Here is a 17,685-nt window from a genome sequence, read left to right on the forward strand (position 1 = left end):
ACACAGCAGGGGCACATTTATAAGATTATCTCAGCACAGGAACATTTAAAAAGACACATACAAATCTGAAATTTATTTTATTATTCCAAGATAAATTGCTAAAATGTACTTTGTTCGTGAGAAAACCTGTCACAAGGAGGTGTTCTTCTAGAGCTGCAGCTCCTAGTCTGGGGGGCTGGGGGAAGGAAAGGTTATGAGTTAAATCATTGCTGGTCTTAGCTTATTGTTTGTCTGGGGTCACATGCTGCAGGAGAACTAGTTCTCTATCCTATGTATTAATAGATCGGATGATTCTTAAGGCGGCGATGCCAGATATACAGTATGTATTTTTTATTTTGTTTTATTTTGAATGGGGGGTGATTTAAACTTTTATACAGTGGGTACAGAAAGTATTCAGATCCTTTTAAATTTTTCACTCTGTTTCATTGCAGCCATTTGGTAAATTCAAAAAAGTTCATTTTTTTCTCATTAGTGTACACTCTGCGCTCCATCTTGACTAAAAAAAAACAGAAATGTAGAAATTTTTGCAAACTTAACCCCTTCAAGACCCAGCCTATTTTGACCTTAAAGACCTTGCCGTTTTTTGCAATTCTGACCAGTGTCCCTTTATGAGGTAATAACTCAGGAACGCTTCAACGGATCCTAGCGGTTCTGAGATTGTTTTTTCGTGACATATTGGGCTTCATGTTAGTGGTAAATTTAGGTCAATAAATTCTGCATTTATTTGTGATAAACACGGAAATTTGGCGAAAATTTTGAAAATTTCGCAATTTTCACATTTTGAATTTTTATTCTGTTAAACCAGAGAGATATGTGACACAAAATAGTTAATAAATAACATTTCCCACATGTTTACTTTACATCAGCACAATTTTGGAAACAAAATTTTTTTTTGTTAGGAAGTTATAAGGGTTAAAATTCGACCAGCGATTTGTCATTTTTACAACGAAATTTACAAAACCATTTTTTTTAGGGACCACCTCACATTTGAAGTCAGTTTGAGGGGTCTATATGGCTGAAAATACCCAAAAGTGACACCATTCTAAAAACTGCACCCCTCAAGGTACTCAAAACCACATTCAAGAAGTTTATTAACCCTTCAGGTGCTTCACAGCAGCAGAAGCAACATGGAAGGAAAAAATGAACATTTAACTTTTTAGTCACAAAAATTATCTTTTAGCAACAATTTTTTTATTTTCCCAATGGTAAAAGGAGAAACTGAACCACGAAAGTTGTTGTCCAATTTGTCCTGAGTACGCTGATACCTCATATGTGGGGGTAAACCACTGTTTTGGCGCACGGCAGGGCTTGGAAGGGAAGGAGCGCCATTTGACTTTTTGAATCAAAAATTGGCTCCACTCTTTAGCGGACACCATGTCACGTTTGGAGAGCCCCCGTGTGCCTAAAAATTGGAGCTCCCCCACAAGTGACCCCATTTTGGAAACTAGACGCCCCAAGGAACTTATCTAGATGCATAGTGAGCACTTTGAACCCCCAGGTGCTTCACAAATTGATCCGTAAAAATGAAAAAGTACTTTTTTTTCACAAAAAAATTCTTTTAGCCTCAATTTTTTCATTTTCACATGGGCAACAGGATAAAATGGATCCTAAAATGTGTTGGGCAATTTCTCCTGAGTACACCAATACCTCACATGTGGAGGTAAACCACTGTTTGGGCACATGGTAAGGCTCGGAAGGGAAGGAGCGCCATTTGACTTTTTGAATGAAAAATTATTTCCATCGTTAGCGGACACCATGTCGCGTTTGGATAGCTCCTGTGTGCCTAAACATTGGCGCTCCCCCACAAGTGACCCCATTTTGGAAACTAGACCCCCCAAGGAACTAATTTAGATGCCTAGTGAGCACTTTAAACCCTCAGGTGCTTCACAAATTGATCTGTAAAAATGAAAAAGTAATTTTTTTTCACAAAAAAATTCTTTTCGCCTCAATTTTTTCATTTTCACATGGGCAGTAGGATAAAATGGATCATAAAATTTGTTGGGCAATTTCTCCCGAGTACGCCGATACCTCATATGTGGGGGTAAACCACTGTTTGGGCACTCAGCAGGGCTCGGAAGAGAAGGCGCGCCATTTGACTTTTTGAATGGAAAATTAGCTCCAATTGTTAGCGGACACCATGTCGCGTTTGGAGAGCCCCTGTGTGCCTAAACATTGGAGCTCCCGCACAAGTGACCCCATTTTGGAAACTAGACCCCCCAAGGAACTTATCTAGATGCATATTGAGCACTTTAAACCCCCAGGTGCTTCACAGAAGTTTATAACGCAGAGCCATGAAAATAAAAAATAATTTTTCTTTCCTCAAAAATGATTTTTTAGCCTGGAATTTCCTATTTTGCCAAGGATAATAGGAGAAATTGGACCCCAAATATTGTTGTCCAGTTTGTCCTGAGTACGCTGATACCCCATATGTGGGGGTAAACCACTGTTTGGGCGCACGGCAGGGCTCGGAAGGGATGGCACGCCATTTGGCTTTTTAAATGGAAAATTAGCTCCAATCATTAGCGGACACCATGTCACGTTTGGAGAGCCCCTGTGTGCCTAAACATTGGAGATCCCCCAGAAATGACACCATTTTAGAAACTAGACCCCCAAAGGAACTAATCTAGATGTGTGGTGAGGACTTTGAACCCCAAAGTGCTTCACAGAAGTTTATAACGCAGAGCCATGAAAATAAAAAAAAAAATTATTTTCTCAAAAATGATCTTTTAGCCTGCAATTTTTTATTTTCCCAACGGTAACAGGAGAAATTTGACCCCAAAAGTTGTTGTCCAGTTTCTCCTGAGTACGCTGACACCCCATATGTGGGGGTAAATCACTGTTTGGGCACATGCCGGGGCTCGGAAGTGAAGTAGTGACGTTTTGAAATGCAGACTTTGATGGAATGCTCTGTGGGCGTCACGTTGCGTTTGCAGAGCCCCTGATGTGGCTTAACAGTAGAAACCCCCCACAAGTGACCCCATTTTGGAAACTAGACCCCCAAAGGAACTTATCTAGATGTGTGGTGAGCACTTTGAACCCCCAAGTGCTTCATAGAAGTTTATAATGCAGAGCCGTGAAAATAATAAATACGTTTTCTTTCCTCAAAAATAATTATTTAGCCCAGAATTTTTTAATTTTCCCAAGGGTAACAGGATAAATTTGACCCCAATATTTGTTGTCCAGTTTCTCCTGAGTACGGTGATACCCCATATGTGGGGGTAAACTACTGTTTGGGCACATGCCGGGGCTTGGAATTGAAGTAGTGACGTTTTGAAATGCAGACTTTGATGGAATGCTCTGCGGGCGTCACGTTGCGTTTGCAGAGCCCCTGATGTGCCTAAACAGTAGAAACCCCCCACAAGTGACCCCATTTTGGAAACTAGACCCTGAAAGGAACTTATCTAGATGTGTGGTGAGCACTTTGAACCCCCAAGTGCTTCATAGAAGTTTATAATGCAGAGCCGTGAAAATAATAAATACGTTTTCTTTCCTCAAAAATAATTATTTAGCCCAGAATTTTTTATTTTCCCAAGGGTTACAGGAGAAATTGGACCCCAAAAGTTGTTGTCCAGTTTCTCCTGAGTACGCTGATACCCCATGTGTGGGGGTAAACCACTGTTTGGGCACACGTCGGGGCTCAGAAGGGAAGTAGTGACTTTTGAAATGCAGACTTTGATGGAATGGTCTGCGGGTGTCACGTTGCGTTTGCAGAGCCCCTGGTGTGCCTAAACAGTAGAAACCCCCCACAAGTGACCCCATTTTAGAAACTAGACCCCCCAAGGAACTTATCTAGATATGTGGTGAGCACTTTGAACCCCCAAGTGCTTCACAGACGTTTACAACGCAGAGCCGTGAAAATAAAAAATCATTTTTCTTTCCTCAAAAATTATGTTTTAGCAAGCATTTTTTTAGATTCACAAGGGTAACAGGAGAAATTGGACCCCAGTAATTGTTGCGCAGTTTGTCCTGAGTATGCTGGTACCCCATATGTGGGGGTAAACCACTGTTTGGGCACACATCAGGGCTCGGAAGTAAGGGAGCACCATTTGACTTTTTGAATACGAGATTGGCTGGAATCAATGGTGGCGCCATGTTGCGTTTGGAGACCCCTGATGTGCCTAAACAGTGGTAACCCCTCAATTCTAACTCCAACACTAACCCCAACACACCCCTAACCCTAATCCCAACTGTAGCCATAATCCTAATCACAACCCTAACCCCAACACACCCCTAACCACAACACTAACCCCAACACACCCCTAACCCTAACCACAACCCTAATTCCAACCCTAACCCTAAGGCTATGTGCCCACGTTGCGGATTCGTGTGAGATATTTCCGCACCATTTTTGAAAAATCTGCGGGTAAAAGGCACTGTGTTTTACCTGCGGATTTTCCGCGGATTTCCAGTGTTTTTTGTGCGGATTTCACCTGCGGATTCCTATTGAGGAACAGGTGTAAAACGCTGCGGAATCCGCACAAAGAATTGACATGCTGCGGAAAATACAACGCAGCGTTCCCGCGCGGTATTTTCCGCACCACGGGCACAGCGGATTTGGTTTTTCATATGTTTACATGGTACTGTAAACCTGATGGAACACTGCTGCGAATCCGCAGCCAAATCCGCACCGTGTGCACATAGCCTAATTCTAAAGGTATGTGCACACGCTGCGGAAAACGCTGCGGATCCGCAGCAGTTTCCCATGAGTGTACAGTTCAATGTAAACCTATGGGAAACAAAAATCGCTGTACACATGCTGCGGAAAAACTGCACGGAAACGCAGCGGTTTACATTCCGCAGCATGTCACTTCTTTGTGCGGATTCCGCAGCGGTTTTACAACTGCTCCAATAGAAAATCGCAATTGTAAAACCGCAGTGAAATGCGCAGAAAAAAACGCGGTAAATCCGCCATAAATCCGCAGCAGTTTAGCACTGCGGATTTATCAAATCCGCAGCGGAAAAATCCGCAGAGGACCAGAATACGTGTGCACATTCCTAACCCTAACCCTAGCCCTAACCCTAGCCCTAACCCTAACCCTAGCCCTAACCCTACCCCTAACCCTACCCCTAACCCTACCCCTAGCCCTAGCCCTAACCCTACCCCTACCCCTAACCCTACCCCTAACCCTAACCCTATTCTAACATTAGTGGAAAAAAAAAAATTTCTTTATTTTTTTATTGTCCCTACCTATGGGGGTGACAAAGGGGGGGGGGGGGTCATTTATTATTTTTTTTATTTTGATCACTGAGATAGATTATATCTCAGTGATCAAAATGCACTTTGGAACGAATCTGCCGGCCGGCAGATTCGGCGGGCGCACTGCGCATGCGCCCGCCATTTTGGAAGATGGCGGCGCCCGGGAGAAGACGGACGGGACCACGGCTGGATCGGTAAGTATGATAGAGTGGGGGGGGACCACGGGGGGGGGATCGGAGCACGGGGGGGGAATCGGAGCGCGGGAGGGGTGGAACGGAGCGCGGGGGGCGTGGAACGGAGCACGGGGGGGCTGGAACGGAGCACGGGGGGGTGAAACGGAGCACGGGGGGGTGGATCGGAGCGCAGGGGGGGTGATTGGAGCACGGGGGGGTGATTGGAGCACGGGGGGAGCGGACACGAGCACGGGGGGGAGCGGAGCACAGGGCGGAGGGGAGCCGGAGCAGTGTACCGGCCAGATCGGGGGGGTGGGGGGGCGATCGGAGGGGTGGGGTGGGGGCACACTAGTATTTCCAGCCGTGGCCGATGATATTTCAGCATCGGCCATGGCTGGATTGTAATATTTCACCCGTTATAATGGGTGAAATATTACAAATCGCTCTGATTGGCAGTTTCACTTTCAACAGCCAATCAGAGCGATCGTAGCCACGAGGGGGTGAAGCCACCCCCCCTGGGCTAAACTACCACTCCCCCTGTCCCTGCAGATCAGGTGAAATGGGAGTTAACCCTTTCACCCGATCTGCAGGGACGCGATCTTTCCATGACGCCGCATAGGCGTCATGGGTCGGAATGGCACCGACTTTCATGACGCCTACGTGGCGTCAAAGGTCGGGAAGGGGTTAATAAAAAATAAAAACTGAAATATCGCATGGTCATAAGTATTAAGACCCTTTTCTCAGACACTCATATTTAAGTCACATGCTGTCCATTTCCTTGTGATCCTCCTTGAGATGGTTCTACTCCTTCATTGGAGTCCAGCTGTGTATAATTAAACTGGTAGGTCTTGATTTGGAAAGGCACACACCTGTCTGTATAAGACCTCACAGCTCACAGTGCATGTCAGACCAAATGAGAATCATGAGGTCAAGGGAACTGGCCAAGGAGCTCAGAGACAGAATTGTGGCAATGCACAGATCTGGCCAAGGTTACAACAGAATTTCTGCAGTACTCAAGGTTCCTAAGAGCACCGTGGCCTCCATAATCCTTAAATGGAGGAAGTTTGGGTTCACCAGAAGTCTTCGTAGACCTGGCTGCCCAGCCAAACTGAGCAATTGTGGGAGAAGAGCCTTGGTGAGAGAGGTAAAGAAGAACCCCAAGATCACTGCGGCTGAGCTCCAGAGATGCAGTAGGGATATGGGAGAAAGCTCCACAAAGTCAACTATTACTGCAGCCCTCCACCAGTCAGGCCTTTATGGCAGAGTGACCCGACGGAAGCCTCTCCTCAGTGCAAGACATATGAAAGCCCACATAGAATTTGCTAAAAAACACATGAAGGACTCCCAGACTATGAGAAATATGTAAAACAAGAGGGGATTATAGGGAGAGAAATGGGAAGCGCAGACTTCTGAGTGTAGTAGTTAGTTTCCCAAGGTGTGTACTCAGTGTGAATCCACTCACCTTTTTGGTGTCTTGATATACTGTGTATAGATCCAATCCATGGATCACTCCATTCCTCTTTCCACTCAGTTTGCTGCAAAAGATCTGGGAACTGATGAGCGCACTGAACAGTGCTTTCATAGGCGATAACACTTTGTGGATGTTTTTCCTAGCAATATGCGCTCCTGAAGGATGATGATGGAACTCGATATGCTGATTCAAGGATGATTTTTATTTCAAACTAAAATACAACCGGTTTCGACTTCTTAGAGTATTCCTCAGGTATAATGTCATGCATATAAACAGATCTATCTGAACACATTTTATAGCAGATATCCCTGCATGTCAATTTGGGTGGGGGCTGTCTGACACACCCAGGTACTCAGATATGTAAGAATTTGCACTCTGAGGAATCCAACAAAATTCATATAACAAATACATTTGATACCTTTCTCTTTTCCCACACAAGGAAGAAAAAAAAAAAAAGAAAAAAAAAATTCCACACTGAATTTTTTTTTTTTCTTTACAAATTATTCACTAAAATTATTTTTTCTTTTCTAAGAGCACTATAAATATAATTATACTATATAAAAAATTCTGTTAACATGTTATTAAACATACTAAAGTGTGATTTCATACTAAAATGTAAAATCCTACAATTATATACATTATAACAAAAAAAAAAAAAAAAAAAACCTTGCTTTTTTCATATTGGGACTATTTCCATATGTCAAATAAAATTTTTCGAAATTTCATTCATATTAAAACTGAAAAAACTAATATGCAATCTTGCACCTGTCAATTTATTTGCTTTGCAGCTTTGCACATCATATACCTTCTATAACATCATTTAATCCATCTGGGTATAATGTACCCAGACGGAAGATCCAATATGATTCTTTCCAGTTTAACTTTTGTACCCTATTAGTACAATTCACAGGTATTTGCATATTAGTTTTTTAAAAAAAAAAAGCAAGGTTTTTTTTTTTGTGATATTTTAGTATGTAATCACACTTTAGTATGTTTAATAACATTTTAACAGAATTTTTTATATAGTATAATTATATTTATAGTGCTCTTAGAAAAGAAAAAATAATTTTAGTGAATAATTTGTAAAGAAAAAAAAAAATTCCGTGTGGAATTTTTTTTTTCTTTTTTTTTTTTTCTTCCTTGTGTGGGAAAAGAGAAGGGTATAAAATGTATTTGTTATATGAATTTTGTTGGATTCCTCAGAGTGCAAATTCTTGCATATCTGAGTACCTGGGTGTGTCAGACAGCCCCCACCCAAATTGACATGCAGGGATATCTGCTATAAAATGTGTTCAGATAGATCTGTTTATATGCATGACATTATACCTGAGGAAGACTCTAAGGCCGAGATCACACATGCGAGAAACACGTCCGTGTCTCGCATGTGAAATCCAAGCTCTGGCGCCGGCACTTGGGAGCCGAGCGTGCGGCTCTATGTGTTGCTATGCGGCCGCACGCTCCACTCCCCAGTGCCGGCGCCAGAGCTTGGATTTCACATGCGAGACACGGACGTGTTTCTCGCATGTGTGATCTCGGCCTAAGAAGTCGAAACCGGTTGTATTTTAGTTTGAAATAAAAATCATCCTTGAATCAGAATATCGAGTTCCATCATCATCCTTTAGGAGCGCATATTGCTGGGAAAAACATCCACAAAGTGTTATAGACTATGAGAAATAAGATTCTCTGGTCCGATGAGACGAAGATAGACCTTTTTGGTGATTATTCTAAGCGGTATGTATGGAGAAAACAAGGCACTGCTCATCACCTGCCCAATACAATCCCAACAGTGAAACATGGTGGTGGCAGCATCATGCTATGGGGGTGTTTTTCAGCTGCAGGTACAGGACGACTGGTTGTCACTGAAGGAAACATGAATGTGGCCAAGTACAGAGATATCCTGGATGAAAGCCTCTTCCAGAGTGCTCTGGACCTCAGACTTGGCTGAAGGTTCACCTTCCAACAAGACAATGACCCTAAGCACACAGCTAAAATAACAAAGGAGTGGCTTCAGAACAACTCTGTGACCATTATTGACTAGCCCAGCCAGAGCCCTGACCTAAACCCAATTGAGCATCTCTGGAGAGACCTGAAAATGGCTGTCCACCAACATTCACCATCCAACCTGACGGAACTGGAGAGTATCTGCAAGGAAGAATTGTAGAGGATCCCCAAATTCAGGTGTGAAAAACTTGTTGCATCTTTCCCAAGAAGACTCATGACTGTATTAGCTCAAAAGGGTGCTTCTACTCAATACTGAACAAAGGGTCTGAAAACTTATGACCATGTGATATTTAAATTTTTCTTTTTTAATACATTTGAAAAAATGTCTACATCTGTTCTTTTTTTAGTCAAGATGGGGTGTAGAGTGTACATTAATGAGAAAAAAATGAACTATTTTGAATTTACCAAATGGCTGCAATGAAACAAAGAGGGAAAAATTTAAAGGGGTCTGAATACTTTCCATACCCACTGTATAAAGGTTTAAATCACCCACCATTTGCCCCATTCAAAATAAAACAATTAAAACAAAATAAAAAAAAATCATATCTGGTATCGCCGCATTAAGAATCGTCCGATCTATCAGTATATAAAAAGAATTCATCAGATCAGTAAACGGGGTAGCGAGAAAAAAAGTCAAAACACCATAATTACTGTTTCTTGTTCACTGCAACATTGCATTAAAATTCAATAACGGGCGATCAAAAGATCGTATCTACACAAAAATGGTATCAATAAAAATGTCAGCTCAGCATGCAAAAAAATAAGCCCTCACTTTGCCCCAGATCACAAGAAATGTATACACTAAGGGTCTCGGAAAATGATGCAATTTTTTTTTTTAACAAACTTTGGATTTTTTGTTCACCATTTAAATATAAAAAAACTAGACATGTTTGGCATCTAGGAACTCGTAATGACTTGGAGAATCATAATAGCAGGTCAGCTTTAGCATTTGGTGAACATGTTAAAAACAAAAAAACAGTTGTGGAATTGCAGTTTTTTTGCAATTTCACCACACTTGGAAATGTTTCCAGTTTTCCAATACATGATAAAACCAATGGGGTAGTTCAAAAGTACAACTCATCCCATAAAAAACAAGCCCTCACATGGCTATATTGACGGAAAAAAAAAGTTATGGCTCTGGGAACTTGAAATGCAAAATGGCCCAGAGGTGAAGGGGATAATCACTTCTATTTATAGCTTCACTGTTGTCGTAAAAATACTTAAAGGGATACTGTCACGTCATTTCAAGCATCTAAACTGTACCCAGTGCGCTATTAGTGATGCAATGTGCATCACTAACACTTTTTTTAATTAAAAACGATGCTGTAATCATGTGCAAAAAGCACTTTAATTAAACTACTCTGAAAACTAGGCATCTATAAACACTATTTAGCTTGAATGGGAACCTATATTACTTCCTAGAATAATTATTTTCATTGCTTATAATGCCTATATATTAAATAATGCCCTTTCGTGTCTATATGTAGTGGCATCCAAAAGATACATACAGGTGCTTCACACAAAATTAGAATATCATCAAAAAGTTAATTTATTTCAGTTCTTCAATACAAAAAGTAAATTTTGTATATTATATAGAGTCATTACAAACAGAGTTATCTATTTCAAGTGTTTATTTCTGTTAATGTTGATGATTATGGCTTACAGCCAATGAAAACCCAAAAGTCATTATCTCAGTAAATTAGAATACTTTATAGCATCAGCTTGAAAAATGATTTTAAAATCCGTAATGTTGGCCTACTGAAATATATGTTCAGTAAATGCACTCAATACTTGGTCGGGGTCCTTTTGCATCAATTACTGCATCAATGCGGAGTGGCATGACATTGAGGCGATCAGCCTGTGGCACTGCTGAGGTGTTATGGAAGCCCAGGTTGCTTCAGCTCATCTGCATTATTGGGTCTGGTGTCTCTCATCTTCCTCTTGACAAGATCAGGCAAGTTTGCTGGCCAATCAAGCAGAGTGATACTGTTGTTTTTAAACCAGGTATTGGTACTTTTGGCAGAGTGGACAGGTGCCAAGTTTTGCTGGAGAATTAAATTTCCATCTCCAAAAAGCTTGTCGGCAGAGGGAAGCATGAAGTGCGCTAAAATTTCCTGGTAGATGGCTACGCTGACTTTCGTCTTGATAAGACACAGTGGACCTACACCAGCAGATGTAAACTTCACACTAGACCTCAAGCAGCTTGGATTGTGTGCCTCTCCATTCTTCCTTCAGACTCTGGGACTTTGATTTCCAAATGACAAGCAAAATTTACTTTCATCTGAAAACAACATCTTGGACCACTGAGCAACAGTCCAGTTCTTTTTCTCCTTGGTCCAGGTAAGACACTTCTGTCATTGTCTATTGGTCATGAGTGGCTTGACACATGGAATGCAACACTTGTAGCCCATGTCCTGGATACGTCTGTGTGTGGTGGCTGTTGAAGCAATGACTCCAGCAGCAGTCCACTCCTTGTGAATCTCTCCCAAATTTTTTAATCGCCTTTTCTTAACAATTCATTCAAGGCTGCAGTTATCCCGGTTGCTTGTGCACCTTTTTCTATCACACTTTTTCCCTCCACTCAACTTCCCATTAATATGCTTGGGTACAGCACTCTGTGAACACCCAGCTTCTTTAACAATGACCTTTTGTGGCTTACCCTCCTTGTGGAGTGTGTCAATGACAGACTTCTGGACATCTGTCAAGTCAGCAGTCTTCCCCATGATTGTGGAGCATACTGAAACAGACTAAGGGACCTTTTGAAACGCTTAGGAAGAATTTGCTGAAATAATGACGTTTGGGTTTTCATTGGCTGTAAGCCATAATCACCAAAATTAACAGAAATAAACACTTGAAATAGATCACTCTGTTTGTAATGACTCTATATACGAGTTTCACTTTTTTTTTATTGAAGAACTGAAATAAATTAACTTTTTGATGATATTCTAATTTTGTGATAAGCACCTGTATGCTATTAAAGCAGGATTTAGACTGTTGTCTTAAAACTTGGGCCAGTAATGTCTGTAATTTGGTAACTTGACTGGCTCCATTTGAAACTCTGTGTGCTCGTCCACATAGCAGACGCATGTTGGAACAGCCTGCAATTTCCTATTACTGTAACAGTCTGCTATTTATTTGCACTAGTCTGGAATACTACAGCCACAGTGTGAACATGAACCTACACATTTCACTTATAACAACATACTGCACGTCCCAGCTCATTTCTTTAGTTTTGCTTTAATTTTTTTAACTTTGTGCATATGGTGGTGTGGTTTCCCCTTTTTGAGCTGGACGTTTAATCCATATAGCTTTCTATGGGCAGGTGTTTATATAGTCAGGGCTGGGTCCTTCTCTGCCCCCATCTATTTTGAGGTCTGCTGGCAGGTAGATAGGTAAACTACAAGACTTAGGATCCATCATGATTGGGTACACTTTGTTATGGTGGGATGGCTCTTAGTTTTTTTTATTAAAACAGTGTCAACTAAGTCCCCTATGTCATTTATATGTACTATTTCTATTAACTTACTGCAGGGTATTTACTCATTTTGTTTTTATCCTAGGTTGTGTTTGTTTATGGTCACAATGTGAATGTGCACCTACACATTGCACTTATACCAACATATGTTCCCATTCATTTCTTTGGTTTTGCTTTAGTTTTTGGACATTGTACATATAGGGGTGTGGGTCTCCCTTTTTGGGCTGAGCATGTTGTCTACATAGCTTTCCATGAGCACATGTTTGAACAGTCGGATCTGATCCTGCTCTTCCCCAGCCTATTTTGAGACCTGCTGTCAGGTAGAACTACAAGAATTAGAGTCCATCCTGATTGAGTACACCTTGTTGTGATGGGATGGCTTTTTTATGCTATTTTGATCAAAATAGTGTCAACTAAGTAGCCCATATTATTCACTACTTACCAGTTATTTCATTACTTAGGTCGGGTTCTCATTGTGTCAATGGCAATACGCTGATGGCATCCATTACATAGCGGCACTAACGCTATGTAACGGATGCATTAGCGCACCCATTGACTGCCACTATGTAGCGCATTGCTAACGCATGTCATAATCGGCATGCGTTAGCGATGTGCCGTCATTCTGTGACGGACCCTCAGACGTGGGCTGCAGCAATTTAGGGTCCGTCACCAATAGCATAGGTGGAGCATCTGCGCTATCGTGATCGCATAATGCGATCTTTAAAAGGCACTAGCGTTGGTGCAGTCCATTTAGCGCATGCGTTGAACGGACTGCACCAATGCAATGTGAACCTAGCCTTATTGCAGGGTATTTACTCATTTTGCTTTTATTCTAGTTTGTGTTTTTTAATGGCCACAATGTGAATGTGTACCTACACATTGCACTTATACTAACATGTTCCAGCTCATTTCTTTGGTTTTGCTTAAATATAAAATAAGCCTGAAAGATTCATCATGACTACATTAGATCTTATATATAGAACTGAAAACATTTCACTTATTATATATCTTACTTATTTGGTCAAGCTCCACTACGAAATATGAAATATCCATTTCATCAAAGTGGTCCTTCACCTAGGAAACAAAGAAAACAAGCTTTTTTCAACAGCATATCATGAACAGTGAGACCCAATTTTAAATGACAGTAAATAACAATCTTCTAGAAGGGTAGTCCTATCTATAATAGGGACAATAGTAGATTGTACTGAAAATCTAGCACAGAATAGGGCTAAACAACTAATGAAGCCGTTTCACTGTATATATAATTTACAATCACAAAGAATGTCTGGTGTCCCATGATAAGGCCGCAGTCACACTCAGCGTAGGGAAATACGGTCCGTATTTTACATGCGTAATTCGCAGAAATTATCCCAAAACAGTGATCCGCATGTCATCCGTAGGCAGGGTGTGGCAGCGTATTTTACGCATGTTTACCTCCGTATGTAATCCGTATGCCATCCGTAATGCGTTTTTTTACGCAAACTCACAAATTGGACATGTTAACGGTTTTGAGGCCTGAAAATAATTTAAATCATCGGCCTAATCCTTTTTAAGGCCTCAACAACAGATGAAACCCTCCCATATGGCCATTTTTTTGCTGTGCTTGGTTAGGTGTTGTGGTGTTACTTGTGCAACATGTCTGACCTCCTGCAATTCACATCAACTCAGCGGGTGTTATTTAATTGGGTCTTGTCACGCCGCTTTGGCCAGCCATACCCTGTGATAGTTGATCCGCGAAGGAGGAGAAGAAGAATGTGGGTGCATCCACTTTTGCAGCAACGCTCCACTAAAGGCCATTTTCACAGGCTCTATTCAGCTCTGCGGACACATCCGGGAAAATTCTTCAACTACTGTCGGATGACAATATCCACCTTTGATATTTTGTTGGAGATCGTACGTCCAGGAATCACGTATCAGGATACCAGGATGCAGAAATGCATATCCGCAGAGGAGCGTCTTCTCCTTACATTACGGTATGTAATCACCATCCTCACATACTGTATGTTGATATTTTTTTTTTAATTTTACCAACCTAGCATATTATTTTAATTAGATTACTAAATGTTTTATCAATCCTATACAAATATGTAGTAAATGTTAAATGTTGTTATCCAGTGTAAATTTAGGAAGGTACACTGTTCTCCTGCTTTTTTTTTCCTCATATTACTTTGGTTTACTATGGTTTTGTCTAAGCATTGTAACGTATATATATTTTTTCTTTTTGTGCTTTCAGATTCCTATCAACTGGATAATCTTATGCACTTATGCAGGATTACATCTTGAATTTCTCATAGGGCGATCAACATTTTCAGCCATTGTACGTAACACATGTGTTCAAATCTGGGACAAACTGCATGAACTTGTGATGCCGGAGTGCAAAATGGAGGATTGGCTCAAAATAGCCCGTGATTTTTCACACTATTGTCAATTTCCACACTGTATTGGAGCCCTGGATGGGAAACATATCAGGGTGCGTAAGCCACCGAACTCGGGCACCCAATTCTATAATTATAAGCAGTTTTTCTCTGTAGTTCTGTTAGCTGTAGTTGACAGTAACTACAGGTTTATAATTGTAGATATTGGAGCCTATGGGTGAACTGGAGACTCTAGAGTCTTCAATGCGTCCATTATGGGTCGGCGGCTACGTGAAAACTTGTTGAACCTCCCACCACCACAACAACTCCCAGGCTCCAATGCTGAACCAGTGCCATATGTACTTGTGGCAGATGAGGCCTTCCAATTGACCAGGCATGTCATGAGGCTTTATCCCCGGCGCAACCTGGACCACCGGCGGCGTGTATTTAATGTCAGACTTTCACGGGCAAGGCGACTGGTGGAGTGCGCCTTTGGCATTATCGCATCAAAATGGCGTATTCTCCAGTCTGCCATTCAGCTGAGTGAGGCAAATGTTAATGAAGTTATAAAAGCTTGTGTTGTTCTACACAACTTCACAAGAATTCATCATGAGTGCTCCTCAACTGACAGTGGTGAAGGCATGTTGCCTAATGTGGGTAGGCCTACAACACAAGTCCTTCCTCCGCGGCGTCCCTTTTCTGGCATAAAAGTTAGAGATATATTTACAAATTATTTTGTTTCAACTCATGGAGCTACTCCCTGGCAAGATAATGCTGTTTCTATGTTGTAATGTTTTAATATATATCTATATGTGTTTTGAAAAGTTAAAAACTTAAAAAAAAACATTACTTAACTATGTGTGTTTCTTTGACTAATGTACCAGATGTTCAACAACCAAGTAATTGAGTATGATGTTGGAATGATTGGTCAAACAAACTGTAAATGATTTTGGACTCTATTTTTTATTTTGAGCCCAGGCCACTTTTTGTGTTTAAACACTATATTATTATCATGTTTTTTTCCCTTATAAAAAAACTAATTAAAACAAAAAAAAATATAACCAAGTGCTATCACAGCAGAGTAAAAAATAAAATTGTAAGAAAATGAAATGTAAAAAATTAGCAAAATTTAACCAAAAAAGCATTACAGATTTCTGTAAGTTGGTGGAGGAGATGGTGGAAGCTCAGGGTCCTGGTCAGGTGGCCTTTGTTGGGCCAATTGTACATCATCCTGTGTGTTGGATGTTTGACCATGCTCAAAATGATGCCCTTGATCATATTGGCCAGTTGGGTATTGGCTAGAATAATAAGTGTTTTTAGTATGGCCCTCATGAGGTGGAAAAAAAGGCCTTGGCTCATAACCCCACCCAATATGGCCATGTCGTCCAAAACCAGGTTGGGACCAGCCTCCAGCACTGGGTCTGGACAAGTGGCCATATTGGGAAGGTTGATGGAATGTCTGATTATGGTAATATGATGGCCTTGGTTGGTTTTGGGTGGGAAGGGGTAGAGATGTAGGCACACGTGGCGGGGGTGCTTCAAATACTTGTTGATAATGCACCTGGTGAGATGATGGAATGCGCAGGAGGTTACGTGATGAGAGCTGCCACCTCTCAATGATCTCAAACAATTCTTATGAATCATTTGGGGGGGTGCTTGAATCAATAAGCATTTGAATACACCCTCTCACACGTAGCCTTGCCTCATGGGGTATGGGACGGAGGTACCGGGCCAGGCTCCTCGCAAAGGCCTCCTCACCATCATCCTGTGCAGCCCTGGCCAAATAATTTAAGACCCCAGTGTCCACATTCCTGCGACTTTCTTGCAGCTCTCTCCTCCTGCGGCCACGGTGGGAAATGACAGCAGGCTGTGGGGATTTCTCCAGAGGAACAGTAGGGCTGCTACTGTTTCCAGCTTCCTCCTGGCTTCCTGGATGTGGTGCTGCTGTGGGTGGTGGTGCAGTTTCTTCTCCAGTTGTTGCCAGATCTTGAGGTGCAACTGAAGATGTTGCAGGAGGGATGTCGCTGGAAGGATGTGAAGATGGGCCAGCCACCTCTTCCCCTTCCCCAACCGGATCTATGATGGCCTCCGAGTCTGAGCCGGTCTCCCTCTCAGTGAGGTTGGACTGTGTTCTGTTAGTAAAGTATGAGAATAAGTAATTTAAATTTTAACTTTGACCGTAAAAAAATACATGTGTAATGTGTTTTGATGTTTTTATTTACGGTCTCAGATCCATACTGGGATCCAAAAAGGAGAGTCGGTCATAATAAATATATTTGCGGTTTTTGGAAGGCGCTGCTGACCCACTCCTGGCCCGCTGCTGCCTTTCCCTCCTATATTGGTCCCTTATGCTGCGCCATCGTCTCATAACATCTTCCACTGCAATGAAAGAGCAAAAAATAATGGATAAGGTCATTGTGCACAGTGGTAACACAAGGCGACAGTGATTTTACAGATTTTAATGTGGCCTAGTAACCTGCATTTCTTAAAAAAGATCATCAATATAAATATTGTCAACACAAACAGCACAATATGATCTAATGTAAAATACCAAGAATTTCAGGCCATAAGGACAGGGTCCTCTTCCCTCTGTAGCAGTAAGTCATTGTAAATTTTGTTAATGTATAGGAAATCTATAAAACTCTGAACGTAACCCCTTTCTCATGTCCAGCACCATGTAATTAATGGTGCTAAATAAATAAATGAAAATAATGTTAATGTAAATTACAATACTCAGCAAATCATGTAGGTAATGCAGTTTCCAATATTAATTAATAGATAAACATGAGTGTACTTACTCATTTGACTCTGGACCTCACGTGGCCGCTGGACATATTCTGGGAAAAGGATCCCACAAATGCTCCTCCAAGCATCCTCTTTCCTAGCCCGGTTGGCATAATTGGCATCCCGTTGGTCCCAAAATTCGGGCCTTTCCTGGACCGGGACCAGGAGCATATCGACATTTATGATGTTTGCCATGCTGCTTGCAACTCTGTGGAGGCAAGCGCCACACT

At 41.6% G+C, this 17,685-nt stretch overlaps 1 protein-coding gene across 1 annotated transcript in view; it reads right to left on the minus strand.

The window, feature by feature from the left end:
* Nucleotides 1–17,685, minus strand: part of TXNRD1 (thioredoxin reductase 1) — a 178,649-nt gene that overhangs the window by 69,221 nt on the left and 91,743 nt on the right. The window contains exon 3 of the mRNA XM_069764223.1: nt 13,331–13,391. Within this exon, the coding sequence (XP_069620324.1) occupies nt 13,331–13,391 (61 nt within the window). The remainder of the gene's footprint in view (nt 1–13,330; nt 13,392–17,685) is intronic.

Source organism: Ranitomeya imitator, chromosome 4 (genome assembly GCF_032444005.1).
Source record: "Ranitomeya imitator isolate aRanImi1 chromosome 4, aRanImi1.pri, whole genome shotgun sequence".
Classification (NCBI taxonomy): Eukaryota; Metazoa; Chordata; class Amphibia; order Anura; family Dendrobatidae; genus Ranitomeya; species Ranitomeya imitator.